Genomic DNA, 20,278 nt, shown 5'->3' on the forward strand with positions numbered 1-20,278 from the left:
GAGAGACGAGCCATGATTGAGGGAAAACTTCTTTGGATTCTTTAACTGGATTTTCATGATTCCTTTACACAACATATTTTTCTTCCTCTGAATTTCTACACAAAATTCACTTTCATTAGATGTATCAAATGCAATTCAATCATAGGAGAAGGGCCCAAATAAAAAACAAAGCCACTTTTTGGTGTCTAATTCAGTAACATTGTTATAATAATGCATGCAGCAATTGTGAAGGCTTGAGCCAACTTTCATAGAGCACTTTCTAGAATGCACTTCCTAGACATGTGATTTCAGTATTTGCACTGCCCTGTAGGCTCCTCTCTTCCCAGAATCCTTCCCTGGCAGAGTTCTTGCTGCCCTCACTTCATTGGATTATAGTGAACAGTTAATTATTTCTCCACTCTGACCTCTAAGCACCCAGTACCCAGTAGCCAGGTTGCATTCAAATTTGAACCTGCTACATTTACTTTATTGAGCTATCATCACCCAATAAATGTCTGATGAATAAATGTATGAAAGACAGACAGATAGGGCAATAGGTCGCCGAACTAGTCAGAGGCAAAGCAAAGATGCACGTGCACTAACTCTGACACTAATCTGCCGAATGTACACCTCCTCCCATTTTCTTGTCTCCTCTGAGAGCTATTTTGACTAGGCAAATAGTGAGTAAAAACAGGAATTCCCAGAGTCTTAGAAGAAAGGTTGGCTAACTAAGACATATCATTGTAAATTTCAGCTCCATGGTTCTGAGTGACCTTTAAGCAGGGAATGTAATTGCAAAGCTAGATTCTGTTGGGCATTACAAAGCTCACACTTGTTTCTTAGCCCATCTTATCCTATAAAACCAATGGTTTATCATAGCATTTTGTATTAAGATTTGTGCATATTTAAATGCCAAAGCATAGACTTTTGAAGTGTGAAAGGACATTCAAGATTATTCAGTCTGTTTCTCTTAACAGCTTTATTGAGGTATAATTTACATACCATAAATTTACCTATTTTAAGTGTACAATTCTTTAGTAAATGTATAGGGTACCACAATCCCATTTTAGAATATTTTCATCACACCATAAAATCCCCTATGCCTATGTACAATTGATTCCTATTTCCACTTCTAGTCCCAGGCAATTGCTAATCTGATTTCTGTCTCTATGTCCTTGCCTTTTCTACATACTTAATAAATATGAATAGAATCATACAATATGTAGTCTTCTGCGTCTTATTTCTCTCATTTAGCATAATGTTTTGGAGCTTCATGCTGTAGATTGTAACAGTAGTTTATTTCTTTTGTTACTGAATAATATTCTATTGCATAGATATACCACGTATTGTTTACCCATTCACCAATTGGTTGATAAACATTTGGATGGTTTTTATGTTTTGGCGATTATAAATAATGCTTCTATGAACAGTTTAATTCAGGTTTTTGTGTGGACATGTCTTCATTTCTTTTGGGTAGATAGGTAGAAATGGAATAACTAGATGAATAGTAGTTTTATGTTTACCTTTTTAAGGAACTACCAGACTGTGTCCCAGAGTGACTGTACCATTTTACCTTTCCAACAGCAATGTATGATGGTTCCAGTTTTTCCATATTCTTTCAAACACTGGTTGTCTGTCTTTTGTCTGATGGCTGTTATAGTGGGTATGTGTCATAGTTTCTCATTGTTGCTTTAATTTATATTTTCTTAATGAGTAATGATGTTGACCACATTTTCATTAGCTTATTAGCCATTTGTATTTCATATCTGGTGAAGTGCCTACTCAAATATTTTGCCATTTTAAAATTGGGTAGTTCATCTTATTTTTGAGCTGTAATGTGTCATTATGCATGCTGGTTATAAGTCTTACCATACACATGATTTGGAAATACTTGCTCTCAGTGTGCGAGATTTGTTTTAATTTGTTTAATAGTATTTTTGAAGCCCAATTAAAAGATATCATTATTGCCATTTTAATCTTTTTTCTCACTAATAAATCATGCTTTCAGTGTCATATCTATATACTTTATTTCTCATCAAAGATCGTAAAGATTTTCTTCTATGTTTTCTACTAGAAGTTTTATAGTTTTAGCTTTTAAATTTAGGATTATGGTCCATTTTCTGTTAGTTCTCGAAGGTTTAAATTTAGATTTGTACATGTGAATATTCAATTGACCCAGTACCATTTGCTGAAAAGACTATCATGTTACCATTAAATCATCTTGGCACCTTGTTAGGAGTCAGTTGATCTTAATTGTAGGTTTTTATTTCAGGACTCTCAATTCTCCTTCATTGACCGATAGGTTTTTTCTTCTGCCGGCATGCCACTGTATTGATTTTTAAAATTTATGAAATCTGAAACTCTAAGTCCTGCAACTTTTTTCTTGATTTTTAAAATTGTTTTGTCTAATAGGGGCCCTTGCATTTCCATATACACTTTATAATTAGGTTGTTTTTACAGTCTCCTGGGATTCTCACAAGGATTGCGCTAAATCTATAGACAGATTTTAGATAATTGCCATCCTAACAATATTGATTATTCCAATCTATGAACATGGAATGTCTTTCTCTTTATTTAGATTTTCTTCAATTTATTTCAGCAATTTTTGTTTTACTTTTCTATGTACAAGTATTTCATTTCTTATGTTAAATTTATTTCTAAGTATTTTTGATGCTATTGTGAATGGAATTGTCTGCTTAATTTCATTTTTAGATTGCTCTTTGCTAGTGATAAGAATACAATTGATTTTTATATTGATCTTGTATACTATGATTTTGTGAAAATCGATTATTCTAGTTGGTGTAGGGTGTGAGTGTGTGTGTGTGCCTGTGCAAAATCCTTAGATTGTCTATATATAGGATAATATCATCTGCAAATAAAAAGTTTTACTTCTTCCTTTCCAATCTGGGTGCCATTAATTAATTTTTTCTTATTTCACTGGCTAGAATCTCTAGTGTAATGTTAATCAGACATCCTTGTCTTGATCCTGATTTTGAGAGAAAACATTCAGTCTTTTACCCTTGAGTATGATGTTAGTTTTATATATTATGTGGATGGCCTTTATCAGATTGGGAAAGTTCCTTTTTATCCCGACTTTCCTTTCTATAGTACCCTTTATCATAAATATATATTGTATTTTATCAAATGATTTTTCTCCATCTTTTGAGATGATTATGTGATTTCCATTTTTATTCTATTAATATGCAATATTGGCATTAATTGATTTTTGAAAATTAAACCAACCTGTGTTGCTGGGATAAATCTCACTAAGTTGTTTATATAATCTATATGTTACTAGACTCAGTTTGCTAGTATTTGGTTCACCATTTTGGGGTCTATATTCATGAGTGAATGTGCTGCCATTTTATTTGTTGTATATATTTCTCTGATTTTGATATCAGGGCCCCATAGAATGAGTTGAAATGCTTTCACTCCTCTGCTATTTTCTGGAAAAGTTTGTGAAAAATTAGAACTATTTCTCTTTTAAGTATCTGATAGACTTCACCAGTGATGCCATATGGGCAGGGCTTTTCTTTGTGGGAAGGATTGTAATTACTAATTTAACTATTTTACTTGTTATAAGTCTATTGGAATTTTATTCTTTTTCATGAGTTAGTTTTTGTAAGTTATCTGTTTCATCTACATTGTCCATGTTCTTTGGCATAAATTTTTTTACAGTATTCTCTTCAAAGTGTTTTGATTTCTGTAGAGTCAGTAGTGATGTCCCCTCTTTTACTTCTGATTTTGGTAATTTATGTCATCTCTCTGTTTCTTCTGGTCAGTGTAGATAAAGAGTTGTCAGTTGTGTTGATCTTAAAAACAAACAAACAAAAAACTTTGTTTCATTGATTTTTACTCTTGTTTTTATGTCTTTATCGCATTGATTTCCACTCTGGTCTTTATTCTTATTCTTTATTCTCTCTTCTTGTTGGGGTTTAGTTTTGCTCCTATTTTTCTACTCTCTTAAGATGGAAACTTAGATTTTTATTTGAGATCTTTCTTTTCTTGTAATACAGGTGTTTAAATTTATAAATTTTTCTCCAGCAACTCCTGACATGGTTGATATTGACAATATTGTCTAGTTTAATTACTGCTTTTTGGGGAAAGCATGTGCCAAGCTACTCATTCCACCATTCATCGAGGCCCACCACATAATTTTTACCTATGAGGAAATTGAGCTATATAGAGATTATTTTAGGTTGAATTCTCTCGGAGGCAGACCTATCAGCTAAAGATTTGAATACAAGTGATTTATTAAGGGAGCATTCTCAGTAGAAACCATTAAAAGACAGAGGGAAGCAGGAAAGGGACGATAAAGAAGCCAAACCAATGTGTGATCCTCTGTAGCATGAATTGCACCTTGAACCTGTTCTCCTTGAGGCAGAGGAGCAGGATTTTTCCACTTCTACCTAAGGCAGTCACTGGAAAATGCTAGCCTGTAATCAGATATGAGTATGAGTTAGGGGAGACCAAGACTTACGTTCTCATGCCCTGTTCACCAGCAAAGAAGTCTTCAATAGTTTTAAGACAACCCTCTGAAGAAGTTTTTGATGTACAGCAAAGCACACAGAAGATGGGAGATGTCCTTCACTACAAATGGGGTTCAGTATATACTGCTTGGGTGACGGGTGCACCAAAATCTTACAAATCACCACGAAAGAACTTAGTCATGTAACCAAACACCACCTGTTCCCGCAATAACCTATGGAAATAATTTTTTAATTGTGTAATTATGATTACTAAAAAAAAACAAAAAACAAGATGGGAGATGGGACACGTAAACCGAGAAAGAGGGATTAAAAGTGACAATAATTGTATACTCTTGCAAGATTAAATGTCTTGCCCAAGGTCATACAGGTCGCTAGGCATTAGCAGATCCTGGATTACAAACTGAGTTTGTTGCATGCTAATATTGTGTTTTAATCAGCTTTATTAAAATCCAATAAAGATGAGTTACATAAATCTTTGCTTTGCTAAACAGATTTTACTTACTGTTGATTAACCATTTCTGATGGCTGGAGGCATCACTATCTGTATCCGAGTCAACTCTAATGCCAGTTTTTACTAGGTGGGACCTTTCCCCATAGCTCTCCTGGTCAGCACAGGGTGCTGAGGTAATCTAGAAAAATAAAGAGACAAAGCAGCTTCCTACTATCTTGGGAAATGGCATTAACCTTGTCACATGACAGACAACACATGACAGAGAGAAAAGTTAACCAAGCCTCAGTAAGGAGTGCATTTACCCATGTTCCTGTGGCTCCCTATCATGGCCATGAACAGCCAAGATCTATTTGTTCCTGTAGATCACTCAGTCAAGTAACCTTTGAAAGAAGAGGTATATGGAAACCATGTAATTCTGTTGATGTGCTTGAGGCAAGTTCTTATACATTTGTTATTCTCAGCAAAGTCAATATTAACGGCTTCTTAACTAATAAGTTTGCTAAATCGTTAGACCTCCTTGAATAGTTGAAGATGTATGATATTGGGAGCCTTTTGTATGTAATACTAAAATTGTGTGTGCAAACCAACCAAGTTGACTGTAAGATGAAAATCTATAAGCAAAAAGCTTTCTTCTATTGATTTTCAGTATTAAATCAGAGGTTGTTCTTGCAGAAGAAAAGAATGGTAAAATATTCACCAACATTTCCTTGATGATTCCATTATGATTATTCAATTAGGGAAATGCTTTTTTCCTTTTTCTTCATTTTTCAAATTTTATAAAGTGTTACTATATTTTCCTTGATATAGAATTAAAAAAAAAAACAAAGTATTTTGTGGAGTAAAATAAAGTTGATTGCTTAACCTTCTATGTGATAGAAAGCAGCATAGCCTTGTAGTTAAGAATGAGGGCTCAGGAGTCAAACTGCCAGGGTTCAAATCTTAGCTCTAGCAATCAGAAAACAGTGTGACCCTGGAAAAGATTTCGAGCCTCTCTATGGTTTGGTTCTCTTATTTTGTCAAATGATGATAATAGTATCTGCCTCTTAGAATTGTTGTAAAGGTCAAATGAGATAATAAATGGAATAAGTATAACATATTGCCTAGTAGGTGGTAGGTATTCAATAAATATTTCCTGGAGGGTGGAGGCATCATTGCAGTACACAGCAGTGGGAACTATGATAGAGGTATGGATAAAGAGCTGTGAGAACAGAAGAAGGAGAAACCAGCTCTGGTTTGCAAGTCAAGAGGGGAATTGTGATGTTTGATCTGGATCTGGATTGGATGGGGACTTCTCAAGATGGAGAAGAAGAAAAAAAGGCATCGTGGGCAGATGGAACAGCATATAGAAAGTTGTCGAGGCATGTGGTGAGAATTGATGTGATGTGCACTTAAACTTTATTCTGTAATTTTTTAAATTCTTTTTTTTCATAAGACAATTGGTCATTGTGCTTCTCTCTTTTTATTTTTTAAGGCAAATTAGTGATTTAAAAGAGCATAGAAGCCTGGTTCTTTTCATGAAAACTGATGATTAAAAACAAACTGCGAAAACAATTTTTTTTAATTTTATTATTATTGTACTTTAAGTTTTAGGGTACATGTGCATAACGTGCAGGTTTGTTACGTATGTATACATGTGCCATGTTGGTGTCCTGCACCCATTAACTCGTCATTTAGCGTTAGGTATATCTCCTAATGCTATCCCTCCCCCCTCCCCCGCCCACAACAGTCCCTAATGTGTGATGTTCCCCTTCCTGTGTCCATGTGTTCTCATTGTTCAATTCCCACCTATGAGTGAGAACATGCAGTGTTTGGTTTTTTGTCCTTGCGATAGTTTGCTGAGAATGATAGTTTCCAGTTTCATCCATGTCCCTACAAAGGACATGAACTCATCATTTTTTATGGCTGCATAGTATTCCATGGTGTATATGTGCCACATTTTCTTAATCCAGTCTATCATTGATGGACATTTGGGTTGGTTCCAAGTCTTTGCTATTGTGAATAGTGCCGCAATAAACATACGTGTGCATGTGTCTTTATAGCAGCCTGATTTATAATCCTTTGGGTATATACCCAGTAATGGGATGGCTGGGTCAAATGGTATTTCTAGTTCTAGATCCCTGAGGAGTCGCCACACTGATTTCCACAATGTTTGAACTAGTTTACAGTCCCATCGACAGTGTAAAAGTGTTCCTATTTCTCCACATCCTCTCCAGCACCTGTTGTTTCCTGACTTTTTAATGATGGCCATTCTAACTGGTGTGAGATGGTATCTCATTGTGGTTTTGATTTGCATTTCTCTGATGGCCAGTGATGATGACCATTTTTTCATGTGTTTTTTGGCTGCATAAATGTCTTCTTTTGAGAAGTGTCTGTTCATATCCTTTGCCCACTTTTTGATGGGGTTGTTTGTTTTTTTCTTGTAAATTTGTTTGAGTTCATTGTAGATTCTGGATATTAGCCCTTTGTCAGATGAGTAGGTTGCAAAAATTTTCTCCATTCTGTAGGTTGCCTGTTCACTCTGATGGTAGTTTCTTTTACTGTGCAGAAGCTCTTTAGTTTAATTAGATCCCATTTGTCAATTTTGGCTTTTGTTGCCATTGCTTTTGGTGTTTTAGAAATGAAGTCCATGCCCATGCCTATGTCCTGAATGGTATTGCCTAGGTTTTCTTCTAGGGTTTTTATGGTTTTAGGTCTAACATGTAAGTCTTTAATCCATCTTGAATTAATTTTTGTCTAAGGTGTAAGGAAGGGATCCAGTTTCAGCTTTCTACATATGGCTAGCCAGTTTTCCCAGCACCATTTATTAAATAGGGAATCCTTTCCCCATTGCTTGTTTTTGTCAGGTTTGTCAAAGATCAGATAGTTGTAGATATGTGGCATTATTTCTGAGGGCTCTGTTCTGTTCCATTGGTTTATGTCTCTGTTTTGGTACCAGTACCATGCTGTTTTGGTTACTGTAGCCTTGTAGTATGGTTTGAAGTCAGGTAGCGTGATGCCTCCAGCTTTGTTCTTTTGGCTTAGGATTGACTTGGCAATGCTGGCTCTTTTTTGGTTCCATATGAACTTTAAAGTAGTTTTTTCCAATTCTGTGAAGAAAGTCATTGGTAGTTTGATGGGGATGGCATTGAATCTATAAATTACCTTGGGCAGTATGGCCATTTTCACGATCTTGATTCTTCCTACCCATTAGCATAGAATGTTCTTCCATTTGTTTGTATCGGAGTCTTCCATTTGTTTGAGATGGAGTCTTGCTCTGTCACCCAGGCTAGAGTGCAGTGGCGTGATCTCGGCTCACTGCAAGCTCTGCCGCCCGGGTTCACGCCATTCTCCTGCCTCAGCCTCCTGAGAAGCTGGGACTACAGGCGCCCGCCACTGCACCCGGCTAATTTTTTTGTATTTTTAGTAGAGACGAGGTTTCACCGTGGTCTCGATCTCCTGACTTCGTGATCCACCTGCCTTGATCTCCCAAAGTGCTGGGATTACAAGCATGAGCCACCGCACCTGGTCTTAAATTCTTTTTTAAAGAAATAGCTATTGAAAAACCATTATGTGTCTAGTGTGGTATTAGAAGCAATGAACTAGATGGCAAGATCTCAGACCTCATGAAGTTGGCAGCCTATCTGGGGGCAAGCAGTAAAGCCAGTAAACAAACAATTAAATAAGACATGTTTCAATTATGATAAAAGCTGTGGAAGAAATAAATCAGGAGATGTGGTGTACAATGACTCAGAATACTGGTAATTATGTATTAATGCTTTGGTGAATTTGGAATGACTCAAATCAGTGTGTCTTCCAAGGGAGTGAGAATACTGGAGGGGAATGCCCCTGTTGGCTATACAGGTATAAATATCAGAATAAACATCAGGGCAAGGGTATAAACATCAGAATCACCTAGGTTTATGATTTTGTAGCTGCACATTTAACTATCTAGAGAGATTTCTAAAAAGTACTGATGCTAGAGTTCCACCCCTAGAGATTCTGATTCAGCCGATCTGTAGTAGAGCCAAGGAATAAGCATTCTTAAAGCCCTCTGGGTAATTATAATATGCAGCCACAGTTGAGAACTATTGATCTTGAGCAACCCTCCATTGAGATTCTGAGATGACTGTTCACTGCCCTCACTTGAAGAATCAGTGATGGAGAAGCCACTATGATTGGTGAGAGATTACCATATCTCTCAGCTGAGCAGTGCTGGAAACAAAGGTTGAAAAATACCTTGATAAAATAAGTCTCTGATCTTTTCACGAGTCTCATATGGTCATTGTCCAAAACTGCCCTGTCAGAGCCACTCTTTCTGGCCACCCAGACCCTGTCACCTCCCCTTTTCTGCTGTGTGTCCATCTCCCAGCTTCCACGTGCCTTGATGTAAATGGCTTCCAGGTGTGACCTACTGTGGGATGTTGCCATTAAGATGCCAGAGCCGCCTTGTCTGACCCTCACACAGAGTTAGGAGTGCCTTAGAGTTTGTGTCTGTCTGGTGCAGCCATAACCAAACATCAAAAGCCTTTGGTATGAGATGAGACAAACTCTGGAGGTATAGTTTATGCTCCAGAGCTCCCTATGGGATTAGGCTAAGACTGGGACTTTGCCTGATATCACACCCTTGCTCCACTTCCTCCCATTTTCTCTCACTCCTTTACCAGTTTCTTCTGGGACTACTTCCTCAATACATCATTTGCAGTAAAACTTTGGCTCAGGGTCTGTTTCTGGAAGAACCTGAACTCAGACATGCCTCCTTCTGGGAGAATGTGGACTAAAATATGCATCTTTCTGGAGTTGGGCAATCTCTACCTGTGAGCTAAAGCATACACTCCACCTGTCACCTGACTTCAACCTTCTGAAAGGATACACCTAGCTAGAAACTTTTCTAGATATAGAAAGAGGGCCACAGGAACTGTTACTGATGGAAGGATGCTCTGATAGGTCCCTGGTCCCCCTCAGTGGAATCTGGTCCGAGAATCTCAAGCCACCATTTAAACCATTAGCTTAGGGACCAGAGGGAGGAAGATGGTCAAGCAGCAGGGTTCTCCAAAGCCTATGGAGAGGTTCTGAGGGTTTTTGCCTTGGATGGACAGCAGGAGATACTGAAAGTAAGAGTACAAACTCTCCTTGACCTTACAGAAGTCACCTTAGAGTGAATGAAATGAGTTGGGGGCACAGTATAGCTCTTAGATCCTCACAATAAGAGATCCTTGGGATAAGTAATGAAAAAAATTGGTCATAAATGCCCATCTTCCCATTGGAAGAAACAGAGAGGGTGTCACAAGAGGAGAAAATGTATGAGTAAATGCTATGTGCTGTGTGGTGAGTGTCTTAAGTTATTCTTCTCTCATGTTATTGGGATTTTTCGTACTAAAAAACATCCCTTCTCTTTAAAAATGATTCTGAATAGATTATTGCAACCACTGTTTTTGAGCTGGAGATATGACCCCAAAAGGGAGGTCATTCACATTTGGATATGATTTTATCATTACCAGCAAGCTGAAAAGAACATGATCTTAGATAAATGTATTCTCAAGAGAATGAGAATGAAGCTATTGCAAGAAATAAAAATAATACTCAGTTTCTTGTTTCTTTCCCCCACCCTTTCCTAAAAAGTGTCAGGAAAGGAAAGTTATACAACTTGTGAGTGCTGTTTCTTCTCTCCCCCTCTTCAATCAGAGTTCTGTGGTCTTTGAGAGAAGCTGGATCCACTGGCAAACAGATTTATCTAACAAAATGATTTAAATTTTTCTGGCTGCATTGCAGGTTTGCTTTTGAATGGACAGGCTGTGAATGCATGGGCATGAAGGAGTTGCTGGGTATATTTTGGCACAATAATCACAATCGTATGTGAACCATATGTTGACTGCACAGTTTAAACCAAAAAAAATACCCTTTGCTATTCTTTGTAATTTCATATGGAGTTGGTTGGGATAGAGCTAAGCAGTTTAGGATGCCAAGTTAAAAAAAAATGCTTGGAAGGCCCTTTATACGTTTTATTGGTTTGTAGGAAGAGAGGAAAACAGAAAAAAAAAAAAAAAAAAAGGATGGATACTGAGCTATGAATGAAAAGTCTGGGTTTCTACTTTTCTGCAGTTTGACCCTCATGAATCACTTGACCTCTTGGCCTCAGCTTCCTCATGTGTAATCTGGCTATTGAGCTTGGTTGAATTGACAAATGGATCTTCAGTAATCAGATTGGTGGGGAGAAAGAGCTGATGGGGATATACAGGCTGACCCTCACAGAGATATTATGGCTGTGTCTAACAGTCCTTGGCAGCATTTGAATGTTCAGAGCCCGGTAAGAACCCATCTTCTTGCTTGGCCACAACTATGGAATCTTATGCTAGTTGTGGACAGTAAATGAGGACAGCCATGTGGCTCCTCTTGATCCATCCCATCACAGGAGGGCCAGAGACAATAGGAAGTGATTCTCGGAGGGGGATTCAGTCCCAGGGAAGCTCCCAAGGCTTCGGGGGTCTCAAGTTAGAGGGGAAAGATGACAGAAGGATTTAAGGTAGAATGGGAAGTCTGTCTGAGAAACCAAGACAAAGGCCTTGTTATGTAGATGTGATCAATCCAAGTGGTGATTAGGGATAGGCTGGCCCTCAGAAGAAAGCAGGGACTCCCAGCTCTTTCCAACTCCTGGTCCTGGGGATGAGGCTGTTGGTTCCTTCTGATCTGCTCAAGAGGATATGAGGACTGCGTTGGTTGCATGCTCCCAAATCCAATACAGTTTTCTTAGGTGCTATTGTTAGCTTCAGCAGGAGAGTCCAAGAGGTTGTCTGCTTCATGAAGCTCTTTTATGTTTGCCCTTTCCCTCACAGATCAGAGTCCCACGAGTAATGGACCCTCAACTGGTCGAGCTACTATTAGCATTCAAGCCAGATTCAAAGATTTACCTGAATATATTGTTATTTATAAAGCAGTGCAGGTCCTGAAAACTCTGTTACAAACACCCCTTCACTTCTGCCCTGCAACCTCTAGGTTTGGGTATTAGGTCCTTGTGCTATTTTTCAGTGACTGCTTTGAGCTTAGCTGTCCTGATAAACATAGAAATTGTACAATTGAGAAGGACCCCAGAGTTGAGGAGGAAGTGATTATTGAAATCATAATTTAATTTAAACATTTATTGACTTCAGCAGGCATTATGAACATGCATAGATGGTACACACCCACACAAACTTTGGGTTGTTAACACATTCTCAGATGTTACACACACGTATTTAGAAGTCTAAATGCTCAGGTTAGCCACATTCATCTGAATGTTATATTCACTCATTTGGAGTTAGATGCCCAGGTAATACACATCCTTAGATGTAGTGTGCATTTCTTGAGAGATTGTCCACATCTACTCGCATGTCACTCACATACACTCTGAACTGTCAGGTTCTTACTCAGATGTGTATGTACAACAGGCATGGTCATTGAGCTGCTGTTTACCTGCACTCATCTAAGTGTAGCATACACCCATATGCCCAGCCCTTCCTTTTCGCATGCCTGAAAATTCCTATGCTCAAGAAAATTCAGAGGAAAACTTGCCATATTGAGTGTGTCATATTTTCTTAGGGCAGTTCTCCATAGCCTTTTTTCCTTAATTAAATAGTCGTGTGTCTCTGTCATCTCCCAAGTTGTACTCCTTCCTCAAGTGTCTTTAGATGGGTAGTCTGATTGAAGGATGGTAGCCTGCAACACGTTTCATTTTTGATAAGCCACGGCTGGTTCACTATGACCTGTTTAAATGATCGGTTTGGGGTCCCCTACTGCAACCACAGAAGTCTCCAGTGGGCATTCTTTGAGCAATCGATCTTTTGTTTTAGATCATGAGTCCCAGAGATCAGTGCAATAAAGCTCTTCTAAAAGAAGAGCATTTATTCCAGAGAACTATAAACTATGGGGCATTCAAAGAGGTTGAAAAATGTTCTCCAACTTACAAACCTTAAAATAACTTTTACAAAGAGAGTCTAACATTGGGTATCAGTTGATATTCAATAAAGGATCAGTCATCTCAGTTCACACACTAGCATCTTCTTACATCCTTCTAACTTGAAGGGAACAATATGAGATCACTAGACAGGAACTCAAGGCAATTGCTGTTTATCCGATTAGGGTTTCTGCATCCAGGCAGATTCGGTTTCATGTTTGCTTTCAATTTTAATTCAATCCAATTTAATTCATTTGAACAAGCATTCATTGATCACTTGTTGGGTGACAGGCATCCTGCTGGGCAGTATGGGGCGGGGGTGGAGAATGATGCAGAGATAAGTAAGCCACAATACCTACTTTGTAAACGGTCACAATCTAGCCAGTGAAAGAGTAGTCCCATCTCGTGATATTGGAAAACAAAGCAGATGGAGATTAGGTGAGCTCTAGGGGAACTAAAGAGGAATGTAATTCATCCAGACTGGACATATCTGGACAGGCTTCATGGAGGAAGTGAAAGACATGCTCAGCCTTTGGAGGAAACCAGAGGTGGCTAGGATGCAGGGCATTGCAGGTAGAGGAAGCATAAGTCAGTAATGCATGAGGTGAGATCCAAAAGATGTCTGTGCAATAGCATGGGGTCTGGAGTAGCTGGAAGATGGGAACACCATGAGAAGACCTTCTAAACGGAAGATGGAAGACAGGCACAGAGGGCTTCAAATGCCAAGATTAGGAGTTTAGATTGTATAATTTGGACAATGGAAGGCCTATGAAAGTGTTTGAAGAGCTATACAATTAGGAAGCCATATGATTAGGATGACTGATTAATAAATCAAGTGCCTTAGAGGCAAAGAGACTAGTTGAATCTGGGTAAGAGGGAAAGTGCCCAACCAAGGCATTATCAGTGGAAGGAGAAAAGAGAGGTGGGGCAGATGCAAACCTGCAGAAGCCAAATCAACAGACTTCTGTAAGGCTGTTGATTAAGATGAGGAGTGAGAACTAAGGGGTTAAGAACTGAGGATGAGCCCTAGATTCAGATTCTGGCCACTTGTCAGATGGTGCTACCATTTACTAAGAAAAGAAACGTAGAAGGAGGAGCAGACAGGTTTGTAGGGGTTGGGGCTGAGTTGAGTTTTAAATGTGTCTAGTGTGAGCTGGCTCTGAGACAGCTAAGTGGAGGTAAAGTTCCACAACGTGGTAGGTTTGAAAATCTGATGCTCAGGACTGGAGTTTTGTTGTAGACCGAAGCAATGCTTCCATATAGGAGAAGTTGGGTTGACACCGTTAGAGCTAACAAGCTCATTCTTCCAGAGAGTTGCTCATCCATCTGTGTCTCCTCTTTCCTGTCCAGTGTTTATCAGCTGGTTGTCAAGGAGGAGCGACTTCAGAAGTCACGGAGGGCAGCTGACATTATTGAGTGCTTTTCGGTGCCTGTGAGCTATCGGAATGCCTCCAGCCTCGATTCTCTACACTACTTTGCTGCTGAGTTGAAGCCTGCCAACCTGCCTGTCACCCAGCCATTTACGGTGGGTGACAATAAGACATACAATGGCTACTGGAACCCTCCTCTCTCTCCCCTGAAAAGCTACAGCATCTACTTCCAGGCACTCAGCAAAGCCAATGGAGTAAGTATGGCCACATGGAGGCCATTCCTTGCCTTGTTTGCATTTTCTCATTCTCAAATGATAAGTCAGCAGAGCTCTAGAGCAGAGGTTGAAAAACTAAGGCCCATGGGCTAAATCCTACCTCATGCCTTTAAATTAAAAAAATAAATAATACAGCTATGCCTGTTCATTTACATACTGTATATGGCTGTTTTGATGCTTAACAGTAAAGTTGAACAGTTGTAGCAGAGACTATATGCCCCACAAAGCCTAAGATATTTATTATATGGCTTTTTACGTAAAACCTTTGCACACTCCTGTATTAAAGTAAAGAGATTGTGCTTTACTTGAGGAAATTACATGACCTCTCTGATCCTTAATTTCTTCATATATAATAATAATATCTATCAATTTGTTATCTAGGAATGCACTAAGCATGGTTTAGTTGATCAGTGATTAATACTCCCTTTGTCATTGCCATTGTTCATATTAGAAAATAGTGTTTCTCCAAAGACAAGGTAACCATTTTTGTGTCAAATATTTCTTTGGTCAAGGATTGGCACCAGTCATAATATCAGAAAATCACAGGGCTGGAAAGGATATCAAAGGTCATTCAACAATCCCAAACACATACAAAACAATGGTTCTATCCATACTACAACACCAATTAACTGGCATTAGTGCTTATTCTTGAATACCTCCAATGATAGAGAACTCATTTATCTCTGAGGTAGCTTTACTGTTTTCTGGAGTAGGGAGTATATTGTGTCTCTAAAGAGGCTTTTTAATGTACTTACTGAAATATTTCCTTTTGAAGTTTCTACCCATTGTTCTTGATTCACGCTCTTAGCATCCTACAAAACCAATGCAACCACCTTCTTGGTTTATAGTCTTTCAGTTACATAAGATCTTTTCTAACACCCTTTTCTTCTCTATATAAACATGCCCATATGATTGTCTTTTCTGCAAGCTAAATATCTTTAGCCTCTTTTATGACACAAGTTTGTATTTTCCATCGAGGTGGTCATATTTTCATATTTCTTTTCTTTTTTTTTTATGTATTTTTTTAATGGAGCCTCACTCTGTTGCCCAGGCTGGAGTGCAGTGGTGTGATCTTGGCTCCCTGCAAGCTCCGCCTCCCAGGTTCACGCCATTCTCCTGCCTCAGTCTCCTGAGTAGCTGGGACTACAGGTGCCCATCACCACACCCAGCTAATTTTTTTGTATTTTTGGTAGAGACGGGGTTTTACCGTGTTATCCAGGATGGTCTCGGTCTCCTGACCTCGTGATCTGCCTGCCTCGGCCTCCCAAAGTGCTGGGATTACAGGCATGAGCCACCGCGCCCAGCCCCAAAGTGGTCATATTTCTTTTAACAAACACCGACAAATGCTAAGCCCTACAGTTCATATTAAGGTTATGTAGTATGTGCCCTCCAAGAGCTTATAAAAATGTAAGGGAGTCTGTCATGTGCCATGTTATGCAGTGTATAACATAGAGAACTGAGAAGCTTGCTGGAGAAGGGAAGCCTGAGACAGAAGCAAGATTTGGTGAAGTGTGTGGGGAACAACCTGTGCAGGCTCTGGGTGGCCAAGATGGAGAGTTTAATCTGTGAATGGCAGTCAGTGCTTGGTGAGAAACCTGGATTGAGGAACTAATTAACATTTAGAATGTCCACATACCCATTTAAATTCCACTGTGGTATTTCAGTTCTGCATTTATTACTGGTTCAAGCAACACTCCTCACAGAGAGCATAAGCCTACAAAGAGAAGCTGCCAGACTGCCTTCCACCTGTCCATCTGGTCTTCCCGCTGCATGAAGCACTCTGATGTATTGAGCAGGAAGACATAAAAATTGGCAGAAGCATCTGGGGCTCATCTTGTTCTCGGTTCTCGGCATCCCACACTGGCCAGTTTATCAGTTCAGCACAACTCTCTAAGAAGGTGTGGCTTTCCCTGCTCTTGGCACATATCAAAAGTTGTGGTTGAGTTTCCATGATGAGAAGGGAAATAAGTAGCTTTACTTTATTCTTCCCACTAAGATACTCAAAAAACCTAGAAATAGAGCATGCCTATAGAACCCAGGAAACCAGCAAATGCACATCAGAAGAAATGTCCCCACCATAAGAGTGTAAGGGTGGTTGGCCCTGAGCCAACCACAGAGGTTTTGTTACAGGAAAGGGGTCCCGATCCAGACTCCAAGGAGGGTTCTTGGATCTCGTGTGAGAAAGAATTCAGGGCAAGTCCATATAGTGAAGTGAAAGCAAGTTTATTAAGAAAGTAAAGGAACAAAAGAATGGCTACTTCATAGACAGAGCATCCCTGAGGGCTGCTGGTTGTCCATTTTTAGGACTATTCCTTGATATGCTAAACAAGGGGTGGATTATTCATGCCTCCCCTTTATAGACCATATAGTATAACTTCCTGACATTGCCATGGCATTTGTAAGCTGTCCTGATGGTGGTGGGAGTGTAGCAGTGAGGTCTACCAGAGGTCACTCTCATGGCCATCTTAGTTTTGGTGGATTTTAGCCAGCTTCTTTACTGCAAGCTGTTTTTATAGCAAGGTCTTTATGGCCTGTATCTTGTACCGACTTCCTATCTCATCCTGTGAGTTAGAATGCCTTAACTGTCTGGGAATGCAGCCCAGTAGGTCTCAGCCTCATTTTACCTAGGTCCTATTTAAGATGGAGTTGCTCAGGTTCAAATGCCTCCGACAGTTTGCTCCCCAAACATCATATCAGAGACCTCCCTCTGCAAGACACAGGGATTTGCCATAGAAAAATAAAAAGGATCTCAGAAGCAGTTTTGACACTGCTTCAGAAATGAACAAGGCCATTTAATTACCTGTGCCTTCTATTCCACACCATGTATATGTACTCTTGATTTGGAACTAAGATTCCCAGTAACGAAACGCAGGCAGGAATGGGATTGGATGAGTGCTTATGCCACATGTTTTGCGGATGCAGTTGACCTCACAGGAACAGACAGGGGAAAAGCAATGGGAGCTGGGCGCTCAGAAGGCTGTATTTTTCTGGCAAAGGAAAAACTACACACAGTTTCAAATGACTGTCTTTAGTATTAAATTTTACTGAGAAGAGTTGGGTGAAAGGGTCATTGAAGCAGAACAGCCATTCTCAGTCTAACAAATCTCTGCCTGGTCCCACTCAGGTTTTTCCATATCATAAAGGGCAGCAGACAATGACGTTAAGCCTGGAGGATTTTTGAGAAGAAAGTGTTAAAATCCACAGATTCCTTATCAGCCAGGTTGTTGTTCTTGTGCAAATACATCAGAAAGACATTCTTAGTATCCAGTGGCTCCCACATTCCCTGCTTCTAATAAATCATTCACAGAGCAATTGACTGAGCAATGAATCAAAATAAAGAAATCAAGAATTGAGAAATGTGGAATACGAAGACCCACAGTGAGCATAAAACTAATTAAACGTAGCATTAATGCTCAATAATGGCTCTAAATATGTTACAAAATGGAAGGTTAATGTAAAACGTAACTACTTAAGGCAAAGATGCATAATGTAAAAAATTAACAGTTCTAATCTGGATCTATAATTCACTATTTTGTCAACAAAAACTAAGACAAAGTTGGAAGATGGATGAATGTAAATAAAAATCTCATTTTCTCATGTTAGACAAGAGGGAATACATAATTACTGTTTTATTTCTGATACTGAGAATATTAAGAAGTATAGTTCTTTTAAACAAAGTCAGCTCTCCAATCTATACTTAAAAAGCTGAGAAACAACAGTAACAAAGAAAAATGAAGGAAATTAAGAAAACTATAAATAAACATGAAAATCAGAACTACAAAAAAAGTCAGAAGATGAAAGCACTAGATTTGATATGGGGGGGGGGGTAAAAAAGTGTTGTTTTGCTCCATTGTGAAAGAAAAAAAACAGCTTAGGTCAAAGAAAAATCAGAATTACCCATATTTGTATCACTAAAAGATTAAAGACAAAGGATGAGATAGAGTTATATTAAACTCAAGTGAAAGGAAAGCAGCAATGGGCATTTGTTGCAGGATGGTTGCATTTGTTGCCAGGTGGAATAATTTACTATCAATAAATTTCAGTGCTCCCTACTCTACCTGCAAGTTTTAGTCAAGGCAGGGTAGGAGAATTCTGAGGTCTGGACATCTTTGTTCTATGGATGTTAAGGATGGTTTGTCAGGTTAACAGAGTGGCTATGAATTCAGCCTTTACTATCAGACTGCCTAGATGCAAAACCCTAGTAGCTGTGTGACTTTCAGTAAACTACTAAAATAATTAGATATGATGGATTAATTAAGGAAACATCTGTCAAGCACATGCAATATGTCAAAAAAGGCATTTTTCTGAGTGCTGAGAATGCAGCAGTGAGTCAAGCAAAGATCCCTGATCTCATCATGTTTTCATTCTAGTGAGGGAGAGAACAAAAATAAATAAGTGAAATAATGTATCAAATCATGAATGCTTAGGTTTCACATTAGGAATGTGGAAGTCAGTCATTAAGTGTTTCTATTATCAGCATGAGAATAAAGACATTTTGTAGACTCTTTGTTGATCTGTGAATATGAAGTACTTTAATCCAGCCATGTGAACACCATGCAGAGTTCAAGTGTGGCATGCATTCTAAGATATGGTGCTCAGGGTTCTTGCAGGCATTTTCATGAAGCATGAGTTGTTCACAGGCACTTGTGTTGGGAATTTTGTTCCAATTAGTAATCTCACATTTACCCACTGATGCTTTCTTACAGATAACAAGAGTAGTCCCATTTGTCGTGGCACACTGTCTTTGGTGCCTAATTCACAACACCTGTCTCTTATGAATTAGACCATGTTGTAACCATTTGTTTTGGATACAGCAATATTATAGAACTATAGCATCATAGAGTAGGAAGGACTTTGAAGTGTCATCTAGAAAAAATCTCCAATAAAGCATTCTTAGCAACACATTGTATTGCTTCAGCTTGATCAATGCAAATTGCTGGAGTGAAAGGGAGTTGATTCCTTTGTGGAGCAGGTAAAATTATTAACTTTTTTTCCCATATAAAGCCAAATTCTGTCTCCTTGACTCTCCGCTTGTAGACACTGGTATTGATTTGAACAAATCAAAACATTCTTTCCTATGTTAGCCTTTCAGAGAAAATAAGGCAGTGCCAACTACCCTCCTCTGGCCACTCAAGTTATTTCTCATTGATAATTAACATGCTATTACTTCTTTTATTTTTCACATGGCATAATTTCTGGATATCCTTCATCCTACTTACCCTTTTCTCTGATAGGCTCCTTTTCCCCTCCATGTTCTCCTCAAAAAGAGTTGCCCAGAACCTATCACTGTTCTTCAGATATGGTTTGGACATGCCTGCTAGATTTTAACTAAGTCTCCTCTCTTGAACCTTTCCTAAGACATTATTTCTCAAACATTCCAACATGTTTTTCACTTTGGGGCCTTAATTCAGGGTGCATTTTACCTACATCTGTCTTTTCTTCACTGTTTGCAGAGCTAGTACCTTCCCATTTTTCAGGCCTGAGTTTCAATCTTACATCTCCAGAGAAGGGTCCAACCATATTACCTAACAACCACCCACCAACACTCACTCATATGTTAACCCACTATTTTTCTATATTACACTAGATATATATATATATTATTTGCACATGTTGTTGGGTACTGCATGCCTCCCACAGCATGCCGAGTGCTCCGAGAGTGATGAATTGTGGTTGGTTTGTTTGGGTTTTTTGTTTTTTTAGCTGCTATATCCTCCATGCTGAGTGTACTATTTAACACATAATAGACACCTAATAATCATTTGATGGATTAATGAAAGAGTGAGACTATGAACTGTTTCTTGTTG

The 20,278-nt window shown here is 38.8% G+C and overlaps 1 protein-coding gene across 6 annotated transcripts in view; it reads left to right on the top strand.

The window, feature by feature from the left end:
* Positions 1-20,278, top strand: part of PTPRT (protein tyrosine phosphatase receptor type T) — a 1,142,918-nt gene that overhangs the window by 890,682 nt on the left and 231,958 nt on the right. For all 6 annotated transcript variants that reach the window (XM_055264961.2, XM_063633847.1, XM_055264960.2 and 3 more), the window contains exon 12: positions 14,177-14,450. In XM_055264961.2, coding sequence (XP_055120936.1) covers positions 14,177-14,450 — 274 coding nt within the window. The remainder of the gene's footprint in view (positions 1-14,176; positions 14,451-20,278) is intronic.

The sequence above is a fragment of the Symphalangus syndactylus genome, chromosome 24, assembly GCF_028878055.3.
Source record: "Symphalangus syndactylus isolate Jambi chromosome 24, NHGRI_mSymSyn1-v2.1_pri, whole genome shotgun sequence".
Taxonomy (NCBI): domain Eukaryota; kingdom Metazoa; phylum Chordata; class Mammalia; order Primates; family Hylobatidae; genus Symphalangus; species Symphalangus syndactylus.